Consider the following 23466-nt stretch of genomic DNA (forward strand, 5'->3'; position numbering starts at 1 on the left):
TCTCACTCCTTGAACAATCCTACTGCCAATGCCTCACAGCTTTCAGTGTGCAGTGAAGGAGTGGGCCCAGTAGTTGGATTGTTCCACATACACATCTCTTCACAGAAATCATCCTCTGCGAAGATGGGCTCGTCTGCTGTCCAATGCTGTTTCTAAGGTACAAAGCTGGGGAGACAGACCAATGGTTTATTTTTGCAGTAACATTCTTTAATTACAAAGTACCTTCTATTTATTAAGTGCATTCTGGAAAAAAACACAAAACTTTGACAGATGTCCTTTAAAGAGACTCGGAAATTCAGCTTTTTATTGCAAAAACCTGTTCAACATTATTGCCTTAACTAAAGCGCTGCATCTCCGCGGCTGAAATCTAACTAAATCCCTCCAAACTCGTCGGGGAGCACATCCGTGAGAGGTAGAGCTTTCAGCTGCAGCTCTGCCTCTACACGCGTCTATCAGCGCGCATCTCCGCCTGCTCCTCTCAGTCTTCCTTCACTGAAAGGGGCGGGGGAGAGGCGGAGATAGACGCACATGGAGGCAGAGCAGCAGCTGAAAGCTTTGCCTCCTTAGGGCAGCAAAATCCACGACCAAGAAAGTCGTGGATTTTGCAAGGGGCGATTGGGGGGGATTTTGTTAGATTTCAGCGACAGGGATGCAGCGTTTTAGTTAGGGCAATAATGTTGAAGAGGTTTTTGCAATAAAAAAGCTGAATTTTCTGAGACTTCAGTGTTTCTTTAAGCAGACCATACAAATGCATGCCTGGTTATTGCAAACAATCTAAGTATTTCAAATGGATTATTTCTAGTATTAAAAAAAAAAAAAAAAAAAAAAGGATCTTCAGAGCCCTCCTACTTACAATGCTACGCCTTGGGCAAACATACGCTGAAGCACACCATTTTCTTGTCACTTGCCTTTTGTCTCACTATTCAGTGTACTGGTAGCGTATTTTTTCTATCTTGCTCTCCGAAGCTGCACTTTGCCGATGTTTAGTAAGCCTGTTTGCTTGATTGCACTGAGTGGTTTGTTACTGCACTTTCTTTTAGCCCCACGTTGCCTATAGTATTCATTATATGCCTATACATCTTAAAGTGTAACTATTAGGGATAAAATAAAAAAGCAATTCTTTACTTATATTTGGTAAACAATAAGGATGCTAACCAGGTAATCCTTTTTTCCGCTCTATAAAACACCATTCCCCAGTTTCCCTTGCTCTTATTTGGCACATCTGCCACACAAAGGAAGTTGCAGGGCATGCTGGGTTTTCTTTCTTTCTTCTTTACTTTCCCCTCAGACATAACTATTGCAGCCTGATTCGCTGAAGCCTCTTTCCCTCCTGGTTTCCCCTTCCACACCTATGTTCCTCTCTGATTGGCCAATAATTCTAATGCTGAAACAATGCACACTGGGTGGGAGTGTCTGAAGACTGGGAGGAGGGCTGGCAAGGATGCACAGAGTAAGGTAGGAAATGATATCAGGATTGGCTTCAAGATAGACAGTCAAAATGGAAAATCCTTAGAAGAATGCTTTCTTTTTACTATACAAAATTAAAACAAAAATATGGACAGTGCAAGTCATAAGTTATGTAAGTAGAGCAAGTATTTATCGACATGTTTTCTTTTCCTGATATAGTATGCCTGACAGCTCCTCTAAGCATTGAATACTGTGGAACAATTTTATGGATGTCCATGATGAAGTTGATTAGTATTCCTGGGCTTTTAATAAGTGGGTTATTTAAGGTGGTGTTTTTTTTTGGATAAAAAATGTGCCAGTACATAACATGACTTTGCACTCTGAATATATAAAAAATGATTAGATTAAGCAACAAGCAGATTAAAACATGTAGTGGACGTTATGCTGGATCCACACGGTGCGTTCGCGCACTCGATTACCCGCTCGATTCCCGTCAATTAGTTTATTTCCAACATGTCCGATTTGGATTTCGATGGATCGTTAGGTCGATTCGCATGCAAAGTATGCCAAATCGACCTAACGATCTATCGAAATCCAAATCGGACATGTTGGAAATAAACGAATCGACGGGAAAATCGAGTGCGCGAACGCACCGTGTGGATCCAGCATAAGTTTCCAGACTGGTAATTGGGGCAGAGAAACTGGATTACATTATCATGGTGAGATAATGCAGCAGTCAAATGTTCTATATGGTTCGATTGAAAAAAATAAATAAAAAAATCAGGTATTGTCTGGTATCAGATTATAACAACATAAGTTTGTTAGTAAGGACGATTGTCATGCTAGAGTGTATTCGTATTAAAAGTGAACCCGCACCCAATACAGGATGCCTTTGACTATAGCTTTGTCACATGGCAGGACTTAAAGAACAGGTAATTAAAATAATATACACACACCATACTGTATAATTACTGAAGAGGTGAAAAGGCAGATTTTCTTTTTCTTACTGATAGTAGATGTATTACCGATAACAGTTCACGTTTCCTTAGCCTTCCTGGCGGTAAGCCCGAGCCGAGCTCGGGCTATGCCTCGCAGGAAGATATCTCACCCCCTGGTGGGGCGATTTTCTCCATTGAAAGTGCTGTGCGCGCAGCTAGCACTTTGCTAGCCGCTCGCACAGCTTGATCGCCGCCGCTCTGCGGCAATCGCCCACACGCAGCGGCAGAAGAGGGCCGCCCCCCCCCCCCCGCCAGAGCCCTGCGCTGCCCGGACCAATGAGTTCCGGGCCGCGCTATGGGCTGGATCGGAGGCGTCTGACGTCAGGACGTCGGCTGACGTCCATGACGTCATTCCGATCGTCGCCATGGCGACAGGAGAAGCCAAACAGGGGAGCGCGTTATATACGCGTTCCCCTGTTTGCTATTGATGCCGGCGACGATCGCACTAGAGGGACACATGCGCCCTCTAGTGGTGTTTCATGTAGCTACCACTCTGGTAGCTTTACATGAAACAAAAACATGTAAAGCTACCAAAAGGATTTTTGCCTATTTGGCAAAAAAAAAAATTAACCGCCAGGGAGGTTAGAGGGTAGATAGTGAAAAACATGCATACAGGTTCAGGTTCTTTTAACCACGGTGGCGTAGTGGTTAGCTCTCTCGCCTTGCAGCACTGGGTCCCTGGTTCGAATCCCAGCCAGGGCACTATCTGCAAAGAGTTTGTATGTTGTCTCCGTGTCTGCGTGGGTTTCCTTCGGGCACTCCCGTTTCCTCCCACATTCCAAAAACATACGGATAAGTTAATTGGCTCCCCCTAAAAAATTGGCCCTAGACTACAGTACTTACACTTCATAATATAGACATATGGCAATGGTAGGGATTAGATTGTGAGCTCCTTTGAGGGACAGTTAGTGACAAGATATATATATATACACTGTACAGCGCTGCGTAATATGTCGGCGCTATATAAATACTAAATAATAATAATAATAATAATAATAAAAAATCAGAAACATAGGAACCAACCTGTAAAATGCTCTGTGAACTCCTGTTCTAACTTAATAGCTCTCTCAAATGTTTTCCGTGCTTGATCCTCCGTTAAACGTTTATTCATTTCCCTGTAAGGAGACACAAACAGAATACAGTCCATATCAGCAGTTAGATTACAGTTGGATGCTTGCAATCTTCAGCGTTTGCATCACGAGTGTAACTAAACATGCTGCAACCTTGTGTGTACAAGTCAAAGCTAAAGCTTCTCATTTTTGAAAAACTGCTAAATAAATTGAACACCTTTGCTAATATTATAACCTTGTCACTGATTGCACTGTTGAGATGAGGAAACCAAAGCAATAATAGGCAGGTCTCATTTTCTTATCACATGACTTATTCTATGCTTGTACAGTGATCTCCAAAATTATTAAAACCTGTCTAATATCGTGTAGGACCCCCTTGCATTACCAAACCGCTCTGTCATATTAAAGCAAGGATGCCACAAGACCGCTTAGATGTGCCCTATGGTATGTGCACCAAGACATTACAGATTCTTTGCCATTACCTTATATACCATTGACATAAAGGGGTGAATGTGGTATGAAGTAATTTTTATCTGCAGTTTAACTTTGGTCCATAAGATTTCATTTAAAATTCATACTCAGCACTTTAAGATGTATTCAAAGTAATTCAGAAACACCGAAAAAGCTCAGAAATAAGCCCGAGGCCTGGAAAGCACACACTGTTCGCTACATACTGCATGTAGTGGGCACAAGTGGGCATTACAGTATGTTTATACGTCTGTTAAGCGCTTTACCATGTTTAGTGGACAGGCGACTTGTAGGTGGACTGTGGCTGGTCCTGTCGACCATGTTTTGTGACTTAGGGTTATGGATAAGCCATCCTTAGAGCAATGGGGCTAGGGAACATGCACTGATATTTGCATGTAGCTTTTTCAAAAGATCCTGATCCAACTTTCTCAATATCACTTCATAATCCCTCAGTAAAAATGTGTACTTCTGACAAACCAAAAGGGTGAAAATAACCTGAAAAAAGTATAAGCTACAGGCAGTTTTGTAAACCAGAGGGATCTGGATGTATGTGGCTTTAAGAGACAATAGCATTACCGCATTCGGTAATGCTGAAAACAGCTGACTTTACGGAGCACTTAGTAAAATGTTAATTCATCAAAGCAGTTACCGCATGAGAAGCAGACATTCCTTTGCAGAGAGATAAATTACCGACTTGTTAAGTGATTACCTCAACACATGTCAGTAAAATGTCAGCAAATGTTAATTCATCAAGCTCACAGCATTCGATAACATGTGCAGTGTTTATCTCCAGCTCTCCCCTGTCGATAAGGAGCTTGGAATGCCTTCTCAGTGTGTGACAGGACCATAGAAACCTCCCCTGTCCCCTGCAAGTGCTGCTGATAGGTTGGCCAGGCTTCTCGGGTGGAACAGACCCCCCCAGGCAGCCAGGGGAGAGAAAAGAATTAAAGTTATTTTCCAGGCACCCTTCTTTTCTAGGCACCCTTCGGTAGTGTAACCCCTTGAGTGCCTGTTTAAATATGCAGGGATGCAAGTGGGAGCTCGTGGCAAAATGACCTAAGCAGGGAATGTGTAATGTTTCTCAGCAGTTCATCTAAGCTGTGGCAAGTAAATAGAAACTTAAGACTAATGAGACAGATTCAGCAAGAGCAGAGGCAGCACAACAAATATAAAAGGCACATGTATAGGGATGTCGGTGCTGCCTCTTTCCTATTGTAATGCCCTCACTGCACGGACCTCTTCGGTAACTTACCGAACATCTACCACATGTGTGAAAATATTGATGAATTAGCACAGTGAAGTGTAAAATACCGAATGCGGTATTTTAAGGACTGGGATTTTGTTATCGAACACTCTTTGATGAATTGAAGCCAAAGAACTGAATAACATATTCAGAAGAGAAGCATCACTTGCATTCAATTGCAAATACCTTCTGTGTTAAAGAGGTACTGTAAGGGTCTACAGTGCTCACCACCTGTGTGTAGCTAATGTCCACATTATAGGGGAAAACCTGGCTTTTATTAGCATTTGTATTGTATTTATTTAGATTTTCCCCCTTTAATGTTGAAGCCACGCCCACCAGATCCTCAGCTCCGCGGCAGCATATTAATTAGCCCTAGCCAGATTGCCTCATGGGTAGTGACGTATGGAGCTGTCATAAGAAGCTCTTGCCGAGTAGGGGGAAGGAAAAAAAAGAAGAGGAAGAACGGATCCCTGCACAGCTCAGAATGCTCGCTGTCTGTGTGTTCAGCTGAGCTGATTACTATCTCTACTACATGACAGGCAGACTTGCCCAGACGCTCTCCCTTCCCCCTTACTGCTAATTTATGAGCATGTCCTCTGTTCCAGCACAGTTGGATGTCTTTGTCCACTCTCTGTCTCTCTCCTCCTGAAGCCTGCAGCAGCGTCTGTCTCCCTCCTGCTTGCAGAGTTCAGTGTATACTTCTGTATATTGTGTGTATAATGTGTCGTTTCTCCTCTGCTCTCTAGCTGTCATCAGCTGCCTGGTGTATTGTACTAAATGCAGCTATAAAGCATGTCATTTGAGGAACTCTGCAGCCAAGCAGATTAGGAGAGTACACCAGGCTGCTCTGATGACAGCAAGTGAGGAGAAACGCAGGGTATGCAGGAGTATACACTGCACTTTGCAAATAGGACAGGAACAGATGCTGCAGGAGGGGGAGTGCAATTGCAATTAGCATTGGGCAAGTAGGAGGGATGCACAATGGCTGTTAGCTGTACTTTATACAAGGAAGGGGGGGGGGGGTTACACTGTGGCCACATACATATAGGGGGATGGATCTCTAGAGCACAGGAATAGTTAAAGAGAACCCGAGATGGAGTCATATAGTGTACTTTGGTCTTCCTCTAGCCCCATGAGGTGTGGGGGGGTCCCTCTTCAGCCCCTCCATTCACTTGTAATAGCTTCTGGTAGTGTGACCACTCGTGGGGTTCTGCGCATGCGCGTCATGGTGCACCTGCATCCTCTGTCATGCTCCTGCAGCCGGAAACCTGTGCCTGCGCAGTAAGGCTGCACAGAATGTTCCTGCGCACAGGAGCCTGTTGTGGGGGGCAGGCGGCCATGTCGCGCATGCGCACTACCCCTCAACTGCCAGATTACCAGGAGCTATTGCAAGTGAACACAGAGGACGGCAAGGGACCCCCACATCTCATGGGGTGGAGGAAGACCTAGGAAAGTATAAACACACCATATGACTCCATCCTAGTTACTTTAAAAGGAAGCATCCAAGTACATTAAAAAAAGGAGATCTACTTACCTTGGGCTTCCTCTAGCCCATGGCAACCGTCCTGTGCCCTCGCCATATCTCTGGTGGCTCCTGGTCCCCTCCGGTGCAGGACCCCTATAGATGCTCAGCAGGCCGTCCTCTACTGCGCCTGCGCGAGCACCGCTGTCAATCACGCACATGTGATCCAGAGTGTTCTACGCAGGCACAGAACTATTGCGCTTGCACAGAACACTCCAGACCACTTGTGCATGATTGACAGCGGTGCTCACACAGGTGCAGTAAAGGATGACCTGCTGAGGTCTGTATCTGCACCGGAGGGGACCAGGAGTCACTGGAGATGAGGCGAGGGACATATTGGCAACCAGGGGCTGGAGGAAGCCCCAGGTAAGTAGATCTCTTTTTTTTGTACTCAGATGCTTCCTTTACGGGAACCAAGCATCTGCAATTACAATAAATTTTTAAAAATGAGCCCTATAATGGAGGTTTATATGATTGTACTGGGGGGGGGGGGGGGCTGTTGGGTAAAGCAGCATTACCTACCTATGGTGGGATCATGGGCCACATAGCAAAACTTTCATGGGGCCCTCAGATGTAGGTACTTGAGCACTGCCACCTGCTTCTACCCCATGGAGTTATTTGGGTAATTTACATTCTCATGCAATCAACACTACACATAGTTCATGGGCACTGAGATATAGGCAGAGGAACACAAGAAAGTTAATGGTGAATACATTAGTACCACCTGCCCCCCCCCCCTCCCCACTTTGCTCCAGGGCCCCATAGCAGCTGCTATGACGGCTATGGCTATTGCTACGCCCTTGTATGGTGGTCACTATCTGCTCCACACACAGGCTGCACAGCGCCTGCATTTAAATTTTCCTGGTGCCATCATGTGCATACCTGCAGCAATACATGCCAGGTGGGGTAGTCGGTGGATGCAAGTACCTATCTGTAATTGCATCCATGGACTACATATCCCAGCATGCATTGCAGCAGGTGGTGGGCAGCCACCACCAGGAAAATTAAAATGCAATGCTGTGCAGTCTTTCTGGGGAGAAGATTGCGACCACCATATGGGTGGGAGGCCACAGGAGCAGCCCACCATAGGTATGTAATGTCGCTCTCCCCAACCACCTTGACTCCCCCATCCCAAAGGCACACTTATACAAACCTCCATAAGGCCTGGAACCCACTACAAAGCAATATTGCTAATTGCAATCGCTAGCGTTTTTAATGAGCATTTTCTAGCGATTTTAAAAAGTGTCAGCTTTTTGCCAGCGATTTGAGATTAGCGTTTTAAATTGTGATTGGTCCTTTTAATTTTATTTTACAGTGTGCAGTAATTTAAAAACACTAGCAAAATCGCTCTGTGTCGGTTTTGCCGAGCGATTACACCAGCGTTTATATACTTTACATTGCAGAAACGCTAACGCTAAAAATTCTGCATGTCCTGTGTATGCGATTTGGATAGTTGTGCGTTTAGGGAAATCGCTACCGTTTTGAAAGGCACTTTAAAATCCAGAGGATTCCCCCTGCCGAGGCGATTATCGCCCTAGAGATTTTTTTCCTTGCAGTGCCACTGCAAAGAGACTCTGTAACCAAAAAAAGTTCCCCTGGGGGGTACTCACCTCGGGAGTGGGAAGCCTCAGGGTCCCAATGAGGCTTCCCCCACCCCTGTAGCTGCAGGCAGTCGAGCTCTGACCCCCGAAGTGTCCGGAATCCCCCCTCAACAAGCCCGATAAGCTCTGATATATTTACCTTCCCTGGCTCCAGCGGAGGAGCTGTTGCAGCTCTCAGCACGGAGATAGGCGGAAATAGCCGATCTCTGTCGAGTCTGCTCTACTGCGCAGGTGCAGGAGACTTGCGCCTGCACAGTAGAGCGGGCCGACACAGATACTGCGCCTGCGTTGGTGCCGGGAAGAGAAATATTGACATCCCCGCTGTTCGGAGGGGCACAGCGAGACCGCCGTGGGACACAGGAGGATGAGGGAAGCCTTGATAGGATCCGGAGGCTTCCCCCACCCGAGGTGAGTACACCCCAGGGGAGTTTTTTTAGTTTCAGAGTTTCTTTCACCTGTTTAGATATTTGGATGTGAATTTCATATCCTGATTCGCCCTCCTGTGCATTCCAAGATGTGAAATACACGTCCTGCACTTTTGAGCCCCTCCACACGCTTGTGCGGGTGCACACGCGGTCTCATAAGCACTCCCTTTCTTCCCGCGTATGCATGCTCATGCGCTCACTTAAAGGGCAGCTGAAGGGAGAGGTATATGGTGGCTGCCATGTTTATTTCCTTGTAAACAATACCAGTTGCCTGGCTGTCCTGCTGATCTATTTGGCTGCAGTAGTGTCTGAGTAACAGAAACAAGTATGCAGCTAATCTTGTCCGATCTGCCAATAATGTCAGAAACAGCTAATCTGCTGCATGCTTGTTCAGGGTCTGTGGCTAAAATTATTAGAGGCAGAGGATCAGCAGAGCTGCCAGGCAACTGGTACTGCTTAAAAAGAAATATGGCAGCCTCCATATACCTTTCATTTCAGTTGTTCTTTATATGTGAATGACTGCTGCACTCATTCATGTAAACAGAAAAAAAAAAAACAGTTAAAAAAAAGTTTTAAAGTCACAGTGTCCCCATTGAACAATGAAGTGGTTACTCCCCCGAAAAGTAGAAATGCCTACCTAAAGGGGCCCATACACTCAGCCGATTTTCTGGCCGACCGATCCCGATCGATTGATCGTTTGCAAATCGGTTGGCCAATCGACCGATCGATGGCCGATTTCGATCAATTTCGATCGATTTCCATCGAACTGGCAGGGTGGAAAATTTAGGTCGATCTGATGAGATTGCTTATCAGTTTGCATTGGCCTTAATGGAAATCTGATGGCAAAAAAATGCCATCAGATCGAATTTCAATAGATTTCAAACTGAAATCTATTGGAATTCTATCCTGGTAAAAAATGTTCTAAAAACGCATCAGATAGATCATCAGATGCATTTCTTATCTATCTGCTGCCAGTCTGACGAGTGTATGGGCACCTTAACTAATTAACCTCTTGTGTCACCTACATGTAAGCATAGTCTTAAGATCAGTGGACACTTGTAATGGTTGCCGCCCGTAGCAATCGTATGCGACCAGTTTTGAGACCCAATGCTGTACAGATACATTACTGTGTTGTTGCCCAGCATTGTATCTGGAGTCCCCAAACTGTGCGCCATAGCGATTGGATCCAATCGCTACAAACGCTCAGGCTGGCAATAATGGTACGCCCTGGCTCAGATGTACATCACTTGAGCTTATAGACACAGATGTCCTGGCACCCTAGACTTAGCCCTCCATGAACCTACAAACTCCTGTTGAACCACTGGATGTCCCAGCTGTCACTTCTCCCTTACTTCTCTTGCCTGTCATAGCTACAGGTGTCCCTTTGCATTAGTTAGCCAGAGATACCCTCGGGATTAAGCAGCCAGTGGTGCCCTCAACTGAAGGGAGATCTTGTCAGTGGAATGCAGAGAGCTGGGGGAGTAACCTCTCATTTACACTGTCATCAGGACTCTGCATAGGGTAGGAGGGAGGGAGGTACTAGAGAGGGAGGGAGCCGCCTTTCCATCATCAGGCGCCTGTAGGCACGTGCCTACAGTGCCTTATGGTAAATCCGGCCCTGAGTATGCCACATTCCCAACTAGTGATGAAATATGGCATGTAGGGTATCATTTAACCAGAATAAGAAAAATAATATATTCTGAGGTGCTTTATAACTGTGGCACTTGTTTGCTTTTATTCAGAGGGGGGGGGAATGAAGCAGGCAGCAACTATTTCATGCACTGTCCTTCAGGCTGTAATTTGATACACACAGAAATAGACCCAATCTACTTACTCCTCTATTCCCGTTTATCATAATAAAATATCCATTCATTAGCCCTGCAACCATTATTAACAGAAATTGTTTTACACCTGCCTTCCATTGCTTTACATATACAGACAACACTCTCTCATCTTTTAGGCTCCTATAAACAATTTCCAATTAGCTACCTAAATTAATTGCACATACAGTACACTACATTTTTCATAATTTCCTATGACTTCCACCTTCTTTTTACTACTTTATTCAGCTAAAACATTACAATACACTACTCAGCATCTACAGCTGATTCCCTGTCTGCTTCTCTTCACACATCTGCATATTACACTGTTTGGTCTTCTGCAAATTGTCAGTTAGGAAAAAAAAAAGAGGAGGGTGTAACAACCTTCACTGTGGGCGTGTTTTCAACTGCTAGAGTAAAGAGAAAAAAAACTTGCTAATCCTGCCAGAAGTAAACAGGGATCCTCCCACACTGTCTATGGCATTTTTACAGCACTTTGCTATCAGAGTTTAGGAGATTTATTAGTCGCTTCTTCTTATCTATATACCTCAATCACTCTCATATACCACTTTTAAGGGAATATTTTATTCTGCTTACAGTTCCTCTTTAAGGTAAATTTATATTCTGCGTACCTTTTTTTCCTTTCGTAATGGTGCATTTTATGTTCCTTTTAGTGTCTTACAAAATCCTAGTGGATTGTGGTTCACCATGAACAAAATGGGTTCTCAACATGTGGTATGCATACCCTTGGGGGTACTTGTGTTAGTTTTAGGGGGTACTTGAACTTGTCAGAATGTGTTACATTTTAAGTTGGGTATTAAAACATTATAACGCGACTATAAATAAGCCTGATTAAGTATTTTTAGCTTATTAAAAGAATATTTGAAAAACATTTATAATGGAATATTGAGTGATCCTAAGAAATATATCTGTGTCATGGGGTTCCAGAGATGACATACTCCTCAATAAGGGGGAACTTGCTATAATCATGCTGAGAAACACTGTTTAGCTGACATATAGCGAAAAGATTGCAGTGGGCAGGCAGTGCACAGAAATTTTGCAGTTACTAACCCATTAGAGCCACAAGTTACTTTAATAGCACGTGCATTATCTCGGTAATGCACGTGGTGCTATTATGTTACCATTCAGTGCTTCCCTGGCGTTGTACTGGCATAACTGCCGTGCACTACCTGCACACGGCAATTTTACTGCTGTTTGGCGAATCAGTGCCATGATTCGGAGCAGTGCTTTTCAGCGCAGGTAGATTTGGGTGCAGCCGGCGCCACCATAGTCTGTAATAGGAATTACAGCTATAGTGGCGCTCAGTGAGTCAGAAGACTGAGCCGAGGTTGCTTATTAAACTGAATCATTCTGCCTCCAACAATCGCTGGAAGCCAAATTATATAATTCCCCCACTATCCATGGCGGCCTGGAGGGGGAATAGTAATTAATACGGCCCGGACTTGTGCAGAAGCAGGATCAGCCATATACCGGCTGTATCCTGCGCCCAAGTCTACTGGCGCCGATTTCAAATGTATGCCCATGATTACTTACTGTATGTTTACACTTAAATGAACTTGTTTAGCTACTTCAGGTTCCAGGTGGCTTTTATCCCTTAAAGAGAACCCGAGGTGGGTTTGAAGAATATTATCTGCATACAGAGGCTGGATCTGCCTATACAGCCCAGCCTCTGTTGCTATCCCAAATCCCCCTAAGGTCCCCCTGCACTCTGCAATCCCTCATAAATCACAGCCACGCTGCTGACAAACAGCTTGTCAGAGCTGGCTGTGTTTATCTTTTTAGTGTCAGTCTGCTGCTCTCCCCGCCTCCTGCAGAACTCCAGTCCCCGCCTGCATCCCTTCCCTCCCTGCTGATTGGAGGGAAGGGACGGGGGCAGGGACCAGAGCTATGCAGGAGGCGGGGGAGCAGCTGAGACTGACACTACAGATGTAAACACAGCCTCACAGCATGGCTGTGATTTATGAGGGATTGCAGAGTGCAGGGGGACCTTAGTGGGGTTTGGGATAGCAACAGAGGCTGGGCTGTATAGGCAGATGCAGCCTCTGTATGCAGATAACATTCTTTAAACACACCTCGGGTTCTCTTTAAGGTCCCCGGCAATTTTGGCCATTTCAGCTGTGTTGCTATTGTATTGATACAGCAATACTTTTTACAATACAAACATTACACACTAGAGAACAGCACAGTGACGCACCTTTACATTGTTTTCTGTTTCCGAACTGCTGCCCTAGCGATCGCATCCGATTGCTATGGGTGGCACTTGTGTCAGGTGTCAACCGATTTAAAGGCCAAGAATTGGTGACAAAGGGTTAATTGGCTTTGTAGGGGAAACTTTAATAAAGGGAAAAAATATTTTTTTTATGTGACACCATCACTTTAATGAAAAAAAAAAAATGTCTTCAACTTTATTGGGTCACTTGAAAAATGTGTACGTGAGCACGTGCACATGTAACGGCACACGCGTGCATGAGCGTGCGGAGGCAGCTACTAGGGCACAACGTGAGACTCACGTCCAGAAACCTACAAGGGGCATTAATCTGGACAGGAGACTCATGTCCAAAAACTATAAGTGGTTATTTATACATTACAGCTCAGATAAAATAAAAACACTTTATATTGCATTATATTCCAGATCCAGACTTTCCTCCATATGCAGTACAGGCAAGGAGCGGCATCTCAAACTGATGATGCAAAAAGGAGCACACCATGGCTACCATGCTCCCAGATGACACTGCATGTTGGTCTGTGTTGAAGACAAAGAGGCTGTGGTGGTTACATACATAGCAGTGACAATCTGGAAGTACAAAATATTTGTATAAAAAAATGTAGAGTCAAAATGTGTTCTGAGACATTGTTTACAGGCAGTATCCTGATCCGGTCTTGTATTTTTAATGAAGGATTAGAAATACTCCACCCATCTCCTCTGATGGGTGGAGTATTTCTTATCCTTCATTTAAAAATGTGCAATTAGATTACTGGGACTTGACTTTAAAAATATTTCAGTGAAGCATGTAGGGATAATGACCGCCCAAAACACAAAAAGGGGTTTCTTTCTATAAAATAACCTTGTTGAGGACAGTTTTGCTTCTATTTTTACAGCAGGAGCGGTACTAAAAATCTATTCAAACCAAGCTGTTTGAATGTAAGTTGTTTATGATACTTATAAACACCCTATTGTGTTTTTCTGTAAATATTCTTATTTATGCTTATACATTTTTACAGCAAACAAAAATACATTATGTGAAACATTCTACAGCAGGCATTGTCATCATGCAGTACTTACATTATATTTTCTACAGATTTAGGTTTGATGAAGATAGAAATTGGGTACAGCACAGCTATCTGTAATCTTTTAATGGCGTTGCCAGACACATCTAGTATGCAGTGCTTTCCCTGAAATGGAGAAAAATAATAGTTAAAATGGCAGAACTAGGAAAGACACTTTAAAGCAAAGAAAGATTAAAAGCATACCCTTTCCGCCACTTCTCGTACAGACTGAACACTGGTGCCATACAGGTGGTTATTGTATTGACCTGCTTCAATAAACTTGTGATCCTGAATATCTTTCTCCATCTGCTCACGGGATGCGACAAAGTGGTAATCTCTCCGATCTACTTCATAATCTCGTTTTGGTCGGGTAGTATCTGAACAGAAAATAAAACAAACATTTCAAACTTACATTAAAAAGATTTCAAATAAATCAAAGTCATTACATGCACTAGCTCTAGATAAAAAAAAAATGCTGTAATAATAAAGACTGGAGAACATAAACTGAACCAACACACTTCACAGTTGGCTTTATGCAGGCAAGCAGGTGGCATCTCCCTGGGATAAGCAAAAAACTTTTCTAACTATCAACGTTCCAGGTGATAAAAGAAATGTGATCCATCAATTCAGAGAATACATTACAAGAGTCTAACTTACGTCTTTCACTTCATAACCCCCTCCAGCCAACATTCAGCATTCAACAGGGTGATCATAAGTTTAAGATGCTCACAATTAACAGTTTTTTTATGCTGATTTTGCTTCTTGTGCGTCAGTACAGTAAATAAGCACAGATTACTTTTACAAGCAACATGTTTCAGTACTCCGCAGTCCTGTCTTTCGAGATTATGTGACCTGCTCAATGTGCTTGCGCTGCTGTTGATTCAAAACATTCCCACTTTATAAAAACAGAACTAATGATCAGCCAGGGCAGGCTCAACAGGGTATAAATCAGATTATTAAATTTGTTGGGAAGACTATTTCACAGATCAGAAGACTACTATATCTGTAACAGTTTAACTGCAATCAGATCTGTGTCAGTCTGTGCAAACTTTCTACTGGCAGCTCTCAATACATATACAAGAGAAATACAATTTCAAGTGCATAAAAAGATTATGCATATTCACAATCACACAAGTTCTCTGAAACCTTACTGTGAGCTGAACTTGATTTTTTTTCATGTACATAAATACAGTACAGAGCTACAGAAAATATTGGCACTACATAAATGAAAAAAATAAATAAATTGTTCAATCATTACTGAATGATGAATTATACAGCTTTACTTACGAGGAACGCAAGACCCAAACTTTTCTGGAAATTCAGAGATCAAGTCATCATTAATTCTGTCCTTCATTGGGCCTAAAATAATTACTGGCCGGGAATAATTAACTGGAGAGAACAAAAAAAAAGTACGTTAGAATACAAAAAAAGTGCAACTCAATGAACGCTTATACATGCAGGGTATATGCAATCCAAACAGTTTGTAAATGTAGGAACATCATTTTTTTAGCCTGAGATTTTAAGCTGTACTAAATAAACTGTTGTAAAATGAATACATGAATTACTGGGCTAATAGCTTGTTCTTATTAACATTTGAGTGTTCTGAAATTTGCATTGAAGCAGTCAGCACTGAAGCCGGTAACCACTGCCACAAAGTGGTCTATTTGAGTTGTACTGTGCCAGGCTTGGCGATCTACAGACTTTGGATGACTATTATGAACTGTCTAATATCTTGTAAGAAGTGGTGCAGATTATGTAGAAAAAAATTGAATTCTCTTAAGGGGCTATTTTAGTCATAAGATTAAAGCATGACAGGTTTTCACAATAAGAGCTGGTCCACACTAGGTCCGGAAACGTATCCGTGGCTGCGTTTTTCAAACCTGATGAAAAACGGAGTCCCGGATACTAATGTTTAAAATAGCAGCCAGCCTCACCCAAGTAAAAAACGGATCCGTCTGCGTTTGTGGGGACCCGTTTTCAAAACCTGAACAGAAGGTCCGGACCTGCTGCATTTTCACGCAACGGATCAGGACCACGGATACACGCAGGGGTAGTGAAAAGCAATGAGAAAACGCATCTCCAGCTCCACAGGCAAAAAACGGATGTGAAAACAGATAGCCTGAGCTTTATGATTGGCCCAAAAAAATCCTCCCACTCCTTCCTAATGATAGAGACGTTTTCTGTCGGGGAAAAACTGAACGGAAACTGATGCAAAACTGATGCACTTTCATCAGTTTGCAGTACGGTGGGTACTTCCCCTAATCTTTCCCTGATCCGGACTGCAGTATCCGTCCTGCAACTGTGTCTAGTGTGGACCCAGCCTTAACCACTACTGAACATAATTCATGGATGAAATGGTAAATAAGCTTTCACACACCTTCTTGTTGACTGACAGGCTCATATGATATAACGTATTCTTCTTGACCACCTGACAAGAAAATAAGTGCAATGAGGACAAAAGACATCTTTACATTTGGTCATTGTCAAACAAATAATAGGAATGAAAAATCAAGAATGAAAAAGGTCATAAAAAGAATTCATCTCTAAACTAAGATGAATCACGTTAATTGTAACTCCTCAGACTCATGCATAAAGGTTATCTTGTAGAATGTTTCAAAAACATGTTTTATTAAGTTTTCTAGCAGCTATTTTAATTCTAACTTCAGAATTTCTCTGTAATGGCCCGCACACAGTACAGTAGGCTGAATGGGACAGCTCTGAGTGGTGCTCAAAATATGTGCATTAGTGTGTTGTAATACATTGCTACACAGTGCTGCTGAGGCACTGTGATGTGCTTGCGTATCGCACGCTGAGCTGCATTGCTGAAATCCCATCAGGCAGTGAGCTCTGGTCCCAAGTACACAATACATACAGTATTCTGTGTATATTTACTTTGGGGTTTTTATTTAAAACATAAGTCTATTCATGAAATCAGCAATCCAATATATCAGCACACCGTGTAGTCAAGAAATCACGTTCTTTATGGAGCCATTCTAGCCACATAGATAGAGCAGACAATTGTTTCGGGGGCCACGCAGGGTCCTCCCTTCATCAAGGCGTGTGGTTAGGTAACCACACTCAAAGAGCGTGGTTTCTTGAATACACGGTGTGCTGATATTTTGGATTGCTGACTTTGTTGGGGCATTGCCTATGCCACAATATCAAGCACCTGACTTTTGAAGATTGGTGTGACCACTCACAACCTTCTTGATCTGTATTTTCATTAAATGACAAGGTGAGATCTCCGCCCCTTCATGCACAGCAACTACGTAGGAGGTCGATTTCTGGGTCCCCTTCTCCATTCATTCCAATGTCTTCAACTGTCATCACTTTTCAACTGTGATAATATGGCTTAGAGGGAGAAGTGACTGATAACAGATATACTTACCTTCCCCTACCATATTGCTAAAACCCACAGTATTAACACAAAATGAAGGTAAAATAATTGGGATCAAGCACTTTTCTGGTTATTTAACCATTCCAGCCAGCGGGTATTTTTCACCTTATGGACGAGAGGAATTTTTCCATTTCAGCGCTCCTTCCTTTCATTCCCCAATAACTATCACTACTTATCACAAAGAAATGATTTATACCTGGTTTTTTTCTGCTACCAATTAGGCTTTCTTTGGGTGGTACATTATGTTAAGAATTATTTTCATTCTAAATGCATTTTAATGGGAATAATTGCAAAATAATAATTTTGTTTTCCATATTTTTTTCTTTTTTTTTCAGCCATTATAGTTTTCAGGCATTATAGTTTTAAAATACCATATGCTACTGTAATTAAAATCCACACATTTTATTTGCCCATTTGACCCAGGTTGGACCCGGTTATTGCAACGTTAAAATTATATCCCTAGTATAATGTACAGTGACAATATTTTAGTTGGAAATAAAAGGTACATTTTTTCAGTTTTACATCCGTCCCTAATTTTTAGCAAATACATTTATAATACTATGCCCTCTTGACATACATATAAATTTTTTTAATCCCCAAAGTCAGTAGGTGTAATTTTAATATTTGGCAATAAGATGGCTGACCAAATCCTATGTAGCGTACAAGTACGCTACATAGGTAACAATGTGTTGCTACATTGTTACTAGAGAAGTGACGCAGGCTTCAATGGATTTACGTGGTGCAAAGACAATTGTCCCAAAACCGCTAATACAAGTAGTGTTGACATTCAAAATATTAAAATTCAGAACCTGTTTCTGAATTCTTCCTATCAGAACCTGAATCTTCATAGATGTGCACAGGGGCAGGAAGTGTTAACCCACACTTGTCGCTGCCATCTACATCTGGTTCCAGCTCTCTTATACTTCCCCCTTCATGAGGATGTGTACGAGAACTGTAACGTGATGTGGAGCGCAGCAGCCAGAAGTGGCAACAAGGGTGAGTTAAAGGGCTCATTTCCACAAGGAGTCGGAGCAGTTTCCAATTTGCCCGCTGCTCTACAGAAGAATTAGGAACAAGGTTCTGAATTCAAATATACCAAACACATCAACACTAACCACAAGGAGGCATTGGTTAAAATCAGCATTTAGTGAGTTCCTAGGTTTTAAAAAAAATCCAACCATTTTGGAGATCTTTAAAAAGAAATGTTGAGTAGCACTCGTACTTGGCATGGTGGGGTGGACACTATTTAAACTTAGGTAGAATGGCAATGGCAGATGAAGAGATGACCACAACATGCGAGATAAACCAGTCATTCAACATTGAACCATCATGGCAATGATTCTCTGAACATTTCTTTCTATGGACAAAATCTGCAAAAATGCATCATTTTAAGGTAAGATACAGTGTATCTATATGAAATGGTAAGCTGCATTGTTTACCCAATTTTAGTTCTGCTTTATTCCACTTTGTGCTCTTGCTTTAGACTAATGTGTTTTAAAGTGAACCCAAGGAGAGAGCGATATAGAGGCTGCCATATTTGTTTCCTTTTAAACAATTCCAGTTGCCTGGCAGCCCTGCTGATCTATTTGGCTGCAGAAGCGTCTGGATCACACAAGAAACAAGCATGCAGCTAATCTTGTCAGTTCTGACAATATTGTCAGAAACACCTGATATGCTGCATGCTCATTCAGGGTCCTTGGCTAAAAGTAGTAAAGGCAGAGGATCAGCAGGGCTGCCAGGCAACTGGTATTGCTTAAATAAATATGGCAGCTTCCATATAAAACTCAACTTGGGTTCACTTTAAGGTTGTCCTTGTTCTGAAACCCTGTTAATCTATGGTCCCACTGTCTACAACTAGTTTGTGCTGGGATCAGACAGCTAACACTAATCACAATTACTGTACTTCTGCAATCAACCAATCAAGCAGCTCCATGGAGCACCCTGATTCGCTGACAATTATGTAACAGTTACATTAGATTATGATCTGGTGCGGGGCTCACACTTATACCAGGCTAATAATAAGGGTACTTCTTCTGATTCAAGCATGCATCCGAATCCCTTCAGCCGGGATTTCCATGCGTGATGCAATACTTTGCGGCAGATCATTAGTTCCCTGCATGCAAATCCAGAAACCGACTATTGATTTCAATAGGCTGTGTTTCCCCATCCGAATTCACGTGCGGGAAAATGCTGCAAATCGCACCTTGTGGAAACAAGCATTAAAAGATATGCAAGAACAGGCTTTTCACAGTAGCACTGACTGCAATTTGATAACTGAAAATGCCTGTCATATGGCTACTCTCCTTCCTACAATTCAATAAATAAATAAAAAAAAAACTATACGAGTTTTCCAAAACAATGCATGCAGCTGTGACGTAATGCAAGTTAATCATGCAAGTAGACATTCATGCACATTTATACTTTTCAACCTCAACACAAGCTGTCTAACGTAAGCCAAATCTGTACTAAATAATAACTCAGGCCCTACACTTGGAAAATATAAACAAAATTGGTTATTAATGTGACTAGGACAGCATTTTGAGGTTTCAAAGTATACTATGAAAAAACAAACAAAACAAATATTAGTATAATAGACCTTGTGAACATCCGTACTCATCTGTAATCAAGATTACTTTCAAGTTGGCAATAAAAAATAAAAAGACAGGTTCAGTATCTACAGTTTTCTTATTCCAAAAAAATAAAGTATTAGAAAGTTATTACTTATTGATGCATTTTCAAATTCACCATGGTTTTATTGCTGAGAAATACAACAGGGGAAAATCTAAAACCAAACATAATACTGCTGAAATACATTTTCATACGCCAGTCCATGCAAATCCTGATGCTATTGTTAAAGGATACCACAACTGACATGTGGCATAATGAGATAGACATGGGTATGTACAGTGCCTAGCACACAAATAACTATGCTGTGTTCCTTTTTTTCTTTCTCTGCCTGAAAGAGGTAAATATCAGGTATGTAAGTGGCTGACTCAGTCCTGACTCAGACAGGAAGTGACTACAGTGTGACCCTCACTGATAAGAATTTTCCCCTTTTTTTTATCTCTTTCTTGCTCTCAGAAGCCATTTTCTTCTAGGAAAGTGTTTTATAGTTGGAATTTCTTATCAGTGAAGGTCACACTGTAGTCACTTCCTGTCTGAGTCAGGACTGAGTCAGCCACTTACATACCTGATATTTACCTCTTTCAGGCAGAGAAAGAAAAAAAGGAACACAGCGTAGTTATTTGTGTGCTAGGCACTGTACATACCCATGTCTATCTCATTATGCCACATGTCAGTTGTGGTATCCTTTAAGATTTAAAAGAGCTAAGGAAACGGTGGAACGAGTAGTATGAACAGAAAGAATTAGGGCTGGGAAGGTAAGCAAGAAGCATAAGAGACACTTACGGTAACTACTCTCGCTATCGCTGGCATTAGAGGTTACATGTTCTGAAATGCAACACAATGGGGGAAAAAATGAATGACACACATTAAATGGAAACTAAAGAAAAATGAAATATTAATCCCACACAAAAATAAAAACAGTTAAAATTTTAAAACAGAAGGAGAATGGATGAAACTATGCAAAAACTTAACTAGAAATAAACAGGAAAAATTAATAAAAAGAAAAGAAGAAGAAACAAATTAATTTCTAACCTATCACTGATTCGTAACAATATGCATCTCTCATCTAGCACAAAGCTACTAGAATAAAAAATGACCGCTTTACGCTAGTGTCTGCATACATGTAACAGAATTAAACACGCCCATATGCAATTAACTTTTTCTCCTAGGTGTTCTTTTCACACCTTGTCAGTATAACGCCTTTAAAACCAGCAGCAAGCAAGAAAAAAACTGAATAATTTTAACAGTAATCTTTCACCTACTTTTTGATAGTGATGAGCTCACAAGTAATAACGAGTAGCTAGCTACTCGAATTCGTGGTTCTAATGAGGCGTAATTGGGTCAGGTGTGCGACTGGGACAGAGGGGGTTAATTACCCAGCTGCCCGCCACTTCTATGCGTATCACACAGCCTCGCACGTGTCCAACGGGACGCGCTCCTCTCGTTTCTACTTCTTCTACTCGTTATTACTCGTGAGCTCATCACTACTTTTTGATACTTTTTCCACTTAAAAAAAAAAAAATGCTGAAAAGTTATTTTAGAGAAAATAAAAATCTCCTAGGAGAAAAATAAAGAGAAAAAGTTAACTGCATTTGGACCAAAGCATTGAAAGATACAATGGTGTGTAAAAGATAAACAATTATGACATGCAAATGTCCAAATGGCTATACATTTATAGTTAATGCAACAGCAAATGGAAAAGCACCTTGGATATGTTGGACTAGACAGTACATGCGCAATATATTCAGAGAGTACTCTGAGATTTCCTAACTTTTTGGCAGGCTCTTGTTCAACTCATTTCATCAAGCAACACAATTTATGATAAAAAAAAAATAAAAACAGCCTTTAGGGCCCATTCACATCTAAAACCGCAAAACTGCGGGAGTGATTTTCCCGCGATTAACACGGAAAAATCACTGGATCCTGCAGCGGTTTTGGAGCGATCGCGATTAGCGGTGCTATGCATGCTAATCGTGATCGCTAAACGCTAATCGCAAACCGCCGGCAAACTGCTGCATGTAACACGTTTGCGGTTAACGCTAACTGCAAACGCGGCAGTGAGAACACTGCCATGTGTTACATGCTGTAGCGGGTTTTTTTTAAAACGCTAGTGGTTTGCATAGAGCGGGAATTGCGCGATTCCCGCTCAAGTGAGAACGGGCCCTCAGCAGTATATGAAATGTATTACACAATTGACACTAGCATTCAATCCATTTAGTAAAGTCTGTTGAAATGTATCTCTGGTGCACACCATTCAAGTGTTTCTGTAAGTTGCTTGGAGTCTACCTATATCTATATAAATTACCCCAGTTGACCAAGTTTATTGGAACAAAAAAAAGGGATACAGGGTAAATAATTTTGTGCTTAGAGACAAGGCTATGTTGACCTATGGAGGTGAGGAGAAGGCTTGAAAACTATTCTCAGCCACTTTTCCTAAGTGCAGCTTCCATCTTTCAAAGTGTATGACGTAAGAATTATTACTCTTAAACCGACTGATAATCTCACATTAACGCACTGCAATGTTCCCACAATGGGCCCTGTCACGCTGGCTTTCAGGTGCGTTAGATTTATTTAAAATGGTGTGAGCCGAGCTGAGCACTACCAGGCAACTCGTACGTTACACAAACACGGTAAAAATTATTGTCAATGAGTAATTACAAATCAGGTCATGTAACAATGACCTTTTTAATTTAGATTAAATTTTAATGCATTAACCTAAACTTTTTTGTGCATTAGTATTGCTAAAAGTATTTCTTCTTAGAGGCAGTTTACAATTCAGCAGTTTCAAATTGTGTACAATTTAGAAGTTTATTAACCTCCCTAGCGTTCTGGACGAGCTAGGCTCGTCCAGAGACGCCTGAGGTCACCGCTCAGGCCCCGCTGGGCCAATTTGAATAATTTTTTTTTTAAACACGCAGCAAGCACTTTGCTTGCTGTGTGCCTAACCCGATCGCCGCCACCCGCCGCGATGCAGGGCCCCCCAGGCGAGACCCTGTGCGCTGCCTGGCCAATCAGTGCCAGGCAGCGCTGAGGGGTGGATCGGGTCTCCGTGTGACGTCGCTGCCGTCACGGCGACGGGGGAAGCCCTCCTGGAAATCCCGTTCAGAACGGGATTTCCGGACGGGTGATTGCGCCGGCGGGGATCGGAGGGACGCCGCAGGGAGGGGGAAATCATGTAGCTAGCGCTAGGCTAGCTACATGATAAATTAAAAAAAGATTTGCAAAAAACGTTCCCGCGGCCGCAGGAATCAGAACGCCAGACAGGTTAACTGCAACACTAAATATGTCATTTTGTAAAATGCATTACACAATACGTAGGATGCGCTATTCCTCTGCTGAGAATATATATATATATATATATATATATATATATATATATATATATATATATATATATATATATATATACACACATACATACATATATATATATACATATATATATATATATATACACACACATACATACATATATATATATACATATATATATATATACATATATATACACATATATATATATACATATATATATATATATACATATATATATATATACACATATATATATATATATACATATACATATATATATATACATA

General features: G+C 41.9%; 1 protein-coding gene across 18 annotated transcripts in view; it reads right to left on the reverse strand.

Moving 5' to 3' along the window:
- Positions 1-23466, reverse strand: part of DLG1 (discs large MAGUK scaffold protein 1) — a 283639-nt gene that overhangs the window by 4324 nt on the left and 255849 nt on the right. For 10 of the 18 annotated variants that reach the window (XM_068281133.1, XM_068281132.1, XM_068281126.1 and 7 more), the window contains 6 exons: positions 20648-20689; positions 16220-16270; positions 15130-15231; positions 14047-14219; positions 13859-13968; positions 3429-3520 (listed from right to left, as the gene is read on the reverse strand). In XM_068281133.1, coding sequence (XP_068137234.1) covers positions 3429-3520; positions 13859-13968; positions 14047-14219; positions 15130-15231; positions 16220-16270; positions 20648-20689 — 570 coding nt within the window. Of the gene's footprint in view, positions 1-3428; positions 3521-13858; positions 13969-14046; positions 14220-15129; positions 15232-16219; positions 16271-19835; positions 19872-20647; positions 20690-23466 lie in introns of all 18 variants that reach the window. The other 8 variants (XM_068281144.1, XM_068281128.1, XM_068281127.1 and 5 more) reach the window with 3 other exon arrangements.

The sequence above is a fragment of the Hyperolius riggenbachi genome, chromosome 4 (assembly GCF_040937935.1).
Source record: "Hyperolius riggenbachi isolate aHypRig1 chromosome 4, aHypRig1.pri, whole genome shotgun sequence".
NCBI classification, from domain to species: Eukaryota; Metazoa; Chordata; class Amphibia; order Anura; family Hyperoliidae; genus Hyperolius; species Hyperolius riggenbachi.